This window comes from Carassius carassius, chromosome 41, assembly GCF_963082965.1.
Source record: "Carassius carassius chromosome 41, fCarCar2.1, whole genome shotgun sequence".
Taxonomy (NCBI): Eukaryota; Metazoa; Chordata; class Actinopteri; order Cypriniformes; family Cyprinidae; genus Carassius; species Carassius carassius.
Genome location: NC_081795.1, coordinates 4,757,061 through 4,767,867, shown reverse-complemented (window position 1 = coordinate 4,767,867; position 10,807 = coordinate 4,757,061). Strand labels below are relative to the sequence as shown.

General features: G+C 36.7%; 1 protein-coding gene across 1 annotated transcript in view; it reads right to left on the bottom strand.

Moving 5' to 3' along the window:
• Positions 1-846: 846 nt before the first annotated feature.
• The window catches only part of LOC132123476 (histone-lysine N-methyltransferase 2B-like), a 41,257-nt gene continuing 31,296 nt past the window's right edge, over positions 847-10,807 (bottom strand). Inside the window, exons 30-37 of the mRNA XM_059534104.1 lie at positions 10,635-10,727; positions 10,000-10,109; positions 9,786-9,923; positions 7,590-7,842; positions 6,450-6,557; positions 6,027-6,110; positions 4,114-4,243; positions 847-3,380 (exon numbers count right to left, since the gene is read on the bottom strand). Of these exons, the coding sequence (XP_059390087.1) occupies positions 3,105-3,380; positions 4,114-4,243; positions 6,027-6,110; positions 6,450-6,557; positions 7,590-7,842; positions 9,786-9,923; positions 10,000-10,109; positions 10,635-10,727 (1,192 nt within the window). The 3' untranslated portion in view covers positions 847-3,104. The remainder of the gene's footprint in view (positions 3,381-4,113; positions 4,244-6,026; positions 6,111-6,449; positions 6,558-7,589; positions 7,843-9,785; positions 9,924-9,999; positions 10,110-10,634; positions 10,728-10,807) is intronic.

Genomic DNA, 10,807 nt, shown 5'->3' with positions numbered 1-10,807 from the left:
CTATCTACATTTTATCCTTCAAAGGGATAGTTCACCCAAATATTTACATTTTATGTTTATTACCCACAGGGCATCCAAAATGTAGGTGACTTTGTTTCTTCAGTAGAAAACAAACAAAGATTTTGAACTCAAATCGTTGCAGTCTGTCAGTCCTATAATGAAAGTGAATGGGAATCACGGCTTTGAGAGTAAAAAAAACATACACTAACTAAACCAAATAAACCCTGTGACTCATGACTATACGCTGATATGTAAAGACATGAAATGATTGTTTTTTTGACTCTCTAAGCCATGATTCCTATTCACTTCCATTATATCACTGACAGACGGCAACGGTTTGAGTTAAAAATCTTCGTTAAGTTTCTACTGTGCCCTGGGGGTAAACAGATAAAAATAAAATGTTCATTTTTTGGTGACCTATCCCTTTAACACTGCATAACACTATTAATGTTTCATTATTTAGATTTTTGTTAAATTACTATAAAATCATAAAATGTTCTTTTTTTCTTACAATTTTTTTATATGAATTATAAATCTTGTAAATATAGTTGTTTGCAAACCAATATTACAGGTTTTCAGTTTTTAAACAGGATTTGGCAACAAACCTTTTCTAAAACCATTATATCATATTTACTATATGGTGAACAATTGATTCTTTTGTATGTTCAGCACAAATGCCACAATAAATCTTGAACTTTGTTCAAACATTGTACATCTTTATTAAGCAAAAACATTATAAATAAAAAAGTGCATAGAAAAATTAAACAGGTTTAGAAATATGTATACAACTATATACAAACTTAGGGGTTGTTTGTACAAGGTAGCAAAGACACTTTTTTTTTTCAATTTTAGGTCTATTTTGATACAACTTTTTTTTTTTAATGACCTACAAAGGAACAAACAGATTTTCTTTTCCCAGGAAGCTCTGGGAGACACATTAAATCACAGGAGGTCTGACTAGTGCTTTGCATCCTTCATTGCACACACAAGCCAACTTTGCACGACAGAACAGACCAAGCAAATCTAGTTTTGCATTAGTATTACTTGATGTTGTCTGAACAGCTTGAGGTAGAATCCTTGCAAGTTTGGGGTGGTTTGATTAAAATCTGACATTTTAACCTTTTTAAAATCTGAGATATGCTAAATTTCAGGATCTTGACGGAGATTCCCCCTCCACACAAACACACAGAATATGGAAAAAGCAGGAGACGACAACATGATTTAATGCCAGGAAACTTCTCCTTTAAGAAACTCAAATAAAATCAGACAACTAAGACATTTAAAATAAACAGTTGGCTCAAAACCTCACCTCGTAAAAAGGCCACGTTGCAAGAACTCATCCTCAATGTTCAAGTTAGAAAATGGGGAAAATGGTTTAAAAGAACGGCAGAAAAAACCCTGAAGAAAACTCTGATTAGACCTTGGTCACATACAAAAAGCACAGACCTATGGGTAAAAACTCCCATAAAGACAAACCAGGAATAAACAGAACGCCCATACAGTCCAAACGATGGCATCAGCTTGTTGATTTTTCTCCTGCATGAAGAAGAGAACCAACTCCCAAATCTTTCAAAGAAAATTAAGGTGCCGAGTGCCACCGTCTACTGAAAAACTTTTTCAATAACTCTTCTATAAATATATATATATATATATATATATAGATTTTGTAAGTCACCAGTATACGCGCCTTCACACTCCTACGTCTCTAGGACATTTTAAGCAGTTTCTAACTCCCTAGATAAATGTAAAACTCCAATTGTATGTGCAATTGTGGCAAATAATGATTTATTGCAGGAACAATCCACATCATCACACCTTGACGCAATGAGGATTTGTTTAGTCACGATTAGCTTAAGTAGTGTCCTCTACTACAAGACGAAAAGAAACACAAATATCCACTCAGGCATGATTTTTTTTCGACACAAGTCTCTCAAGAGGTATAAAAAGCACAAACATGCTAAAGCGTTGCCGTTTATGAGTACTTCCGAATTTCTACAAATCATTGACATTTATGGGCTCGAGGTTGGAAATAGTGTATGGATTGCTTTGCTATTTTAGTACCAGGTGCATCAACTACAGCTCGCATCGGATCTCTGACATGACATGAAACCGAGGAAGTATCGATTTTATCCTCTTTAGGATTCATGTTCGGCTTAGCACCATGGAAGTCATCAAGTTTAAAAAACGCTTATACAGTTACACCACAGAACAAGCCCGCAGAAACAGAATGAAGAGTTAGACCTGCCCATAAAAATAGATTATTAAAAATAAAGCCTTTGAGGAGATTAAAAGAGAAAAAAAAAAATGGTCACAGACAACAGAGTGAGTCTTTTATCCGACTGCCATGTGCAAGGAATGGATCCATGGGTCATTCTGAGGGGTTTACAGTGTTGTCCTGAGCAGTGTGAGTCTTTCTCAGCTAAACATGAAAGTGTGATCCAAAATAAAATTGACAGATACAGATTAGAATACGTTCACATCACTTCCTTAGTAATATGCATGTTTTTACAGTATCTTCACTGCCGCTAAGCTTTCACACACATATGCTTCTCAAGCACAGAGGTGAAGAATCCAGCACTTTAACGTCAGTTCAAGAAAGGAGACAAAGGGAGGTTGTTTGGAACTTAAGGTTTTTCAAGGGAACAGAATGCCCAAAACTCTTGGAAGCGTGTTCCAGCTTTTGGAAAGCACAAAAAAGCCTGCGGAAATAACAAAAAGAATAGTCACAATTTTGCTGCAAAATATACAAGGACTCCGAAACCGGGACTCATTTCAAATCCACAACTATTCCGATAAAACTTTTAATGAAGCAAAGACGATGCAGCATAGTGGGAAATGTTCTTGAAAAGGCCTTGGCCGTGTTACCACACATCTACTGGACTGAATGTCAACTGATCGGGAGGAATCCTGGTTGAAGGGTGTGAATGGCTCCACAACAGTTGGTGGTCCTTATATGTGCTTGTTGAAGGACTTGAAGAGGTGGCTGTTAAGCTTTGAAACCTTCAGCTTGGACCCGCCTTTACCAGACAAGCCTTGGTCCACCGTTTTTACCCGTCAAACTCCATTGTCGAACAGTTGCCCTGCAACTTCTCCAGCACTGCTCTTCAGTTTAAGAAGCGCCTACAGCGCTTGGCACCACAGTTGCAGCCAAGCTTGTTGCTTGCATCTTCTATGGGGAACTTGTAGTCATAAGTCAGCTCCTCTCCACGGTAGATTTTCCGTAAAGCAAAAATGACTATGTGCTTCTGACCCTCCACGTTGATGACTCGAGAGTAGCAGTTTGGCTCACAGGAGTGGTTGATGAACCGCGCCGCATTACCATGCATCGTGGCATCTACCACGTCAAAGTCATCGATGCGGAACATATAGCAACCAATGCCCTGGTAGGAAGAGCAGAGGAAAGATGTGGTATTAGAGTGATATTCAGACTCTGACTCAAATATAGTACAGAAAATGATGTGAAAATAAATAATATATTATATATAAATATATATGGATAAATATATAAATATCGTATGCCATATTTAATGCACATTTTGTCAGTAAAGCCAATTCTGTAATCAGCGATAAATCTCCATCGTCTGTGTGCTTTCACATGGAGCAGCATTAACTTCACAGAGCCATTGATCACTGACAAGCTGCGCAAAACATGCGCAAAATTTGATTGCGCAGCTTGTCAGTGAACAACGCTGTGTCGTTAATGCTGCTCCATGTGAAAGCCCACAGGTGATGGAGATTTACTGCTGATTACAGAACTGATTAATATCACATGGAATCCATCGTTCAGCCCAGCTGTTTTAAATTTGTATCATATAAATGCAACCTAAGTGAGCCTTACAGAACTTTATTTGAAAAACAAAAACAAAACAAAAAAATGTGTGAAAGTATTTGATGTATATTTTTAGATTACAGTATGAAGGTTTATTTTTGCATTCTGGTAATAAAAGTAACATTCTATAGGCAAAATATGAGTTATTTTATATATAACAATAAAAATGGGTCAAATCAGAGGGCCACGACTACCCAAAATGAATTTCTGTTGTTAAACCTGGTGGTGATAAGTGATCACAAATACACAAATCTGCTCTTAAAAAAAAGCACATTTCCACTTACTTTGCCATCATAATACTTCTCTCGCTTGTCCGTAAGAACGGAACGAATGACAATGCCTGAATACTCAATGACCATCTCTCCTGCCTCGATGTTTCGCTTACAGAACAGGCCTCTTCCATGAATCGCAGACCTACAGCAAAGATAAGTTACAGGAAATTAATGTGACTTGAGAGCAGAAGAGAATAAACTAGAAAAGGAATGCAGCATGGATTCCAAAGACTACATTTGCGTTGGCTGTATCTAAGAAAGACATATTTTAAAGGGATAGTTCACCCAAATAGCTAAATTATGTCATTAATAACTTACCCTCATGTTGTTCCAAACCCGTAAGACCTTTGTTTATCTTTGGAACACAGTTTAAGATATTTTAGATTTAGTCCGAGAGCTCTCAGTCCTCCCATTGAAGCTGTGTGAACGGTCTACTGTCCATGTCAAGAAAGGTAAAAAAAAATCATCAAAGTAGTCCATGTGACATCAGAGGGTCAGTTAGAATTTTTCGAAGCATCGAAAATACATTTTGGTCCAAAAAAAGCGAAAACTACAACTTTTTTCATCATTGTCTTCTCTTCCGTGTCTGTTGTAAGACAGTTCAAAACAAAGCAGTTTGTGATATCCGGTTTGCGAACGAATCATTCGATGTAACCGGATCTTTTTGAACCAGTTCACCAAATCGAACTGAATCTTTTTAAACGGTTCGTGTCTCCAATACGCATTAATCCACAAATGACTTAAGCTGTTAACTTTTTTAATGTGGCTGACACTCCCTCTGAGTTCAAACAAACCAATATCCCGGAGTAATTCATTTACTCAAACAGTACGCGAATCAAGAACCAGTTGCATCGGTTTTCGGATCACCAGTACTTCTTTCGGACAGTTCGATTCAATAAACCGGTTAAAGAAAACGGTTCACCGGGTTCTTTTGCACTCGACGTAATGGCTTCATTGGCGATGATTGCCCTTGATTCAAGACTTCGGTTTACCCGCGCTCATAACACTAGCACAGAATCAGTTCAGAACGAGTCATTATCTGGCTCGGCTCGGTGTTCATCTTCAGTTCTCTCTTCACAGCAGTTCAGTCAGTGTACTGTTTGAGTAAATGAATTACTCCGGGATATTGGTTTTTTTGAACTCAGAGGGAGTGCCAGCCACATTAAAAAAGTTAAAAGCTTAAGTCATTTGTGGATTAATGCGTATTGGAGACGCGAACCGTTTAAAATGATTCAGTTCGATTTGGTGAACTGGTTCAAAAAGATCCGGTTACATCGAATGATTCGTTCGCGAACCGGATATCACAAACTGCTTTGTTTTGAACGATCTCACAACAGACATGGAAGAGAAGACAATGCTGAATAAAGTCGTAGTTTTTGCTATTTTTGGACCAAAATGTATTTTCGATGCTTCAAAAAATTCTAACTGACCCTCTGATGTCACATGGACTACTTTGAAGATGTTTTTCTTACCTTTCTGGACATGGACAGTATACTGTTCACACAGCTTCAATGGAGGGACTGAGAGCACTCGGACTAAATCTAAAATATCTTAAACTGAGGTCTTACAGGTTTGGAACAACATGAGTGTAAGTTATTAATGACATAATTTTAATATTTGGCTGAACTAACCCTTAGGGGATGTTTCTAAAAAAAAAAATATGAGCATTTTTATAGATTGCCATGTCACCAGGATTTTTTCACAGGTTTATTTTTGGGAGATCACTTGGTAACTACAGGTGAACATTTCCTTCATGCGACTGGTGACTTCATCTCATCTTGTATAGTCTCATAATGGAATTTTTAATTCTGCGGTGTATAAAAACATGCTCATATTTTCTACTGAAGTTGTTCAAATGTGGAATCAAAGAAAAGAACTGAAATAAACTCGATTCCTCATTTAAAGTTTGAAAATGGTCAACCTACCTGTAGACACCAACCGCTTCTTTAGATGTCTTCTCGAGATGTCTAAAGCGCATCGCCATCGGAAGCTCCAAACTTGTTGCACGCCTACAAAGTGCAATTTAATTTGTTTGTCATGTGAATCAAACCACAGATGACCAATAATTAAAAAAAAAGAGGAAATAACCAAGAAAGAGGAAATACGAACAATAAAAGATTAGGGGAAGGGAATATGAAGGGAACACTGTCATGAAAAATAAAAACAAACCAATCAACTTTTCAGTCTTTTTTTTCCCAACAAAAATATGGCAATGAGTCATTATTATGAGATTATGATTATCTCTCATAATAACTCTTATTAAAATATATATTTCTAAAAATAAAATTAAAAACAAATCAGCAGTGGGATGGCTTTTTAACTGCGACTTTATGCACTTCTTATTTGACCTGGTGGATTTGAGAAGAATCTCATCCTCCTCCTCATCATACAGGTCGGTGTCAGGAAGCTGTCTGTGTTGTGACGCCAGGAAGTTGAACATATCAAAGGTAGACTTCCTGTGAAACAGATAAAAGAGCAGGTGTGAACTATACTCAGAAAAGAGGCATGCAAACTTATATCACAATACTTGTGCTCCTAGATAACATCTCTTCTTGCTCTCCTAAATTAATATACATCCGAACCCCCACCCCATGTCTGCAAGGTAACCAAGAAGCACAGTGCAGAACATTTTCTCCACTTTAAAACACCTACTTTCTTGTTGGTCTGTATTAGTCATTTACAGACTTTCTATACAAGTTAATAATATAGGGACATTCCCCTAACAGAGACTTGCTATTTAAGAGCACAAAGTAACTGGTTCTAAATTGTAAACCAACACTGTCAATCTATTATAAAACACAACCGAATTAATAACACAATAAGGTCACAAATTAATCATATGAACAGCAAAGAATCACATATCAGTTTGCTGGAAAAGGCTCTTTAATAATAATAATAATTATTATTATTATTGGTGGTGGTATTAGTAGTATTACATTACAATTAAAAGGTGTTTTTAGAAGTCAAATTGTTTGTCATCATGTACAATGATGATTTCAAACAATGTTGCACTTTATGCATTTGCCCACTGTCATATTCATGTCATTTTCAGTGTGTGCTGTGTGTAAAATGAGTGTTACCTTGGCTTTATTTGAAAAATATGATTCCCAATGCACACAAACTTCCCAGAATACTGAGTGCCCGGTTGGTTACAGTTACCTCCTTTTTGATTATATTTTTATTAAATATTTATTTATTTGTGAAAAATACTTTGTCATCTAAAGTATAAGTATGTTTATTTTACACATTTATTTTTTAATCCATTGTCAAATGATTTCAAATTTCTTAAATATGAACAAAATAATATACACACACATATCGGCTTTATATCAGCTATCGCCCCTGCTTTACAAGATATCGGCAGTGGCATCGGCTGTCAAAAATTTAAAAAAAAATTAAAAATATCGCTCGACCACTAATCTAAATTCTTTGTACATTTTTTCTATCACTTACCCGCACTTAATTGACAGTTAAGCAAGTGAACTGACCTTAGGTAGACTTCAGAGCGGGCACAGCCACTCGGGTTAATGGGCAGATCTTCCTCCTGACTGGCTTGCTTGTGGAAGCGGAAGTTGTGACGCTGGCAGCGATTGGCCCCCTGGAGCTGTTCCACCAGGTACACTATGGCATCATACAGCATTCCCATCACATGCGCTCCGCTTATCCCAGAAAAAGTGAGCTGCCTCAGTCCAGCGACAGCACGGGCCTCCTGGACTCCTTCGATAACAGTGGACCAAGCAACTGTGAATGTGAAAAATAAATATGAACATTTTATTTTGTTCATAAATACTATATATAAGTACTCTATCGCATACGTTGTCAGTGTCGGGCGCTTGCTTAGATCTTTGTTGTGATAAACAGTAAAGTGTGTTCATCTGATTTTAATTTTAAGTTTTGTTGGGTATAAAAAAGGTTAGTATACCGCGGCAGCGGTCGCAGCAGCCCTCCAGTTAAGCCCTCCTCGTGGGAATAACGAAGAGTGTAAAGACCATCGACTCCACCAGGCAGGGACACCAGCAGGGAATATAAGTAGTTTTGATGAATCTCTTTTTCCTTCTACTTGTTTCATTTCCGTTTCAGTTTTTACAACCAATTCTTACTATGTGTTTCCAGACCCTACTATCACTACCATTCGCAAACCACGCATCACACAATGTAGGCAGCTCAATCTTAACAACCTGCACACTTATATGCCTATTGTATTGCCTATATCTGCTAATACAATATTTTCTTTTTCTACTGGTCTCTGGAATTGCCAGTCTGCTGTAAACAAAGCAAATTTCTTTACATCTATTATTAGTCATTCAAAGCTTAATCCCATGGCCTTAACAGAGATTTGGATCAAATCAGAGGACACTGCTACACCTGCAGCACTCTCCAATAATTTCTCATTTTCCCACTCCCCCCGTTTGACTGGAAGACGTGGTGGTACTGGTCTGCTCATCTCTAATGATTGGAAATGTAATACTTTACCATCTTTGGGTATCAACAGCTCCTTTAAATCTCATTCAGTTACTGAACTACCCTCTTAAAATACATTTTGTAGTTGTCTATCGACCCCCAGGACCACTAGGTAACTTTTTGGATGAATTAGATATGTTGCTCTCAACCTTTTCTGAGGATGGTACTCCCCTAGTTATGCTTGGAGATTTCAACATTCACCTAGATAAACCTCTGTATGCTGATTTCCACACACTGCTTGCCTCTTTTGATCTCAACCGAGTGTCAACTACTGCTACTCACAAATCAGGCAACCAACTGGACCTTATTTTTACGCGACACTACTCTACTGATCATGTACTGGTTACTCCACTGCAAATGTCGGAACACTTCCTCCTCACTCTTAACCTCAACATGATCCCTGACACATCACTTACCCCTCCACATGTCATCTTTCGATGTAACCTACGCTCACTCTCACCCTCCCTTTACTTCCTTCCCCTGAACTGTTAGCATCTTTTGCTTAATTTTCAATAATTAAAAGATAAAATAAATGAATGTTTTATGCCTTCATTTGATAACCAGAAAAATGTGAATACACAGAATTTCAGAGGGGAAAAAACATTTCAGCATTTAGCACTAACCATTCTAATTCTATTCTTTAAAAAAGTGTAAATTACTTTCTAATCTTTTTGTATTCTATTTTCTTTTCATTTATTATGCAATTGTCTGTATGTTAAGACCTCTAACACTAACTTGCTCTATTATTTTTCTATTCTATCGGTTTTCTTTTTATTTATTATATTATTTAAAAGTCCTTGCTACGTATACTGTGTTAAGCTAACTAAGACTTGTTATAGCACTTATATATCATTGCTCTTTTTGTTGTTTTTGATTGCTTCCACTGTCCTCATTTGTAAGTCGCTTTGGATAAAAGTGTCTGCTAAATGAATAAATGTAAATACATTCAAAAAATGTAAAAACACTACAATTTACATGCACACATTACATATTTAGGTATTTGGCCTGCCAATGGCAAATTAATTATGAAAAAGTTTGACAATAAATATTACCTACTGACCATGTATTTTGCATAATTTTAAAATAAATAAACTGATTAAGTAGCACAGCTAAAAACAAATACAAAATAATTGTTAAAAAATATTTTCAAACTGAAAGTAGATCACACTCTTACATTTAACAGCATATTTTTTCCAACCACAGTCAAAGAGATGACTTCCTACCCTCAATACTGTTTGCTTCTACACTGAAGCCGTCATCACTAGTGATCTCAAAGCGTAGGTGGGGCTGGTCTCGGCTGGGAGGACTATGCTCTTCACCATCTGAGGGAGACATCTCATCATCTGAACAGGACAGCATCCCTAAAAGAAAAGAGTCTCACTGTTTTATCCATCGAAACACCTTAAAGTGAGCAAAATAAAACAAAAAAAATAATACCTGAGTATTTGTTCCAGTCAGACAGTGCATTACGATTGGCAGGATCCCAGGTCGCTGGCTTGTTGTTGTCTCCACCACGAGGCAAGGAAAGACGATCCCAAGGTCCAGGCCTAAAATAAAATAAATGATAAATGCCATATAAGTGATAAATGATAAATGGTTTAAATATGCCATTTCAGTGTCTGACATTTTCTTTCCATTACAACAGTATAAGGTCACTACAAATTACTTAAGTGGAAAAGCTGGAATTAACTGTCCACATAAAAAATACTGTGGCATTATTTAATATGAAAGTATTCTGTATTCTTTCTTTGAAATATATAAAATATTATAATAACAGACATTTGGCATACTGCATGTATGTTCTGAATTTACTGTTTGATGAGCAAAAAAAAATAAAGGTAGGTGCTAAAATTAGATTTTTCAAAACTGAAACACTATATTGCAAATACTTTAGCAGTGCACGACTCACAATGCTGCCAGTAACCTCATATTCTTGAGGAAGAAGGTGATGTTTGTTTACTATTTAAATTTTAAAAAAAAACTTAAATTCAAAAAGGCATAAATAATACTGAAACTTAAATGACTTTATTGAAATCACCTTGGAATTACCCCTTTTCCACTTAAAGGCTCACCTTGCACTCTCAGAGTCACTACTAGGCTCTTCATTCAGCTTGTCCAAGTCTAGAATTCCCTTGACGGTAGGGGTTTTAATGCGAACTCCATACCTGGAACAGAAAGGGGAAAAGATAAAGGAATATTCCATGCATAGTTTGAATGCACAGAAAACATCCGTAAATTTGAGTAA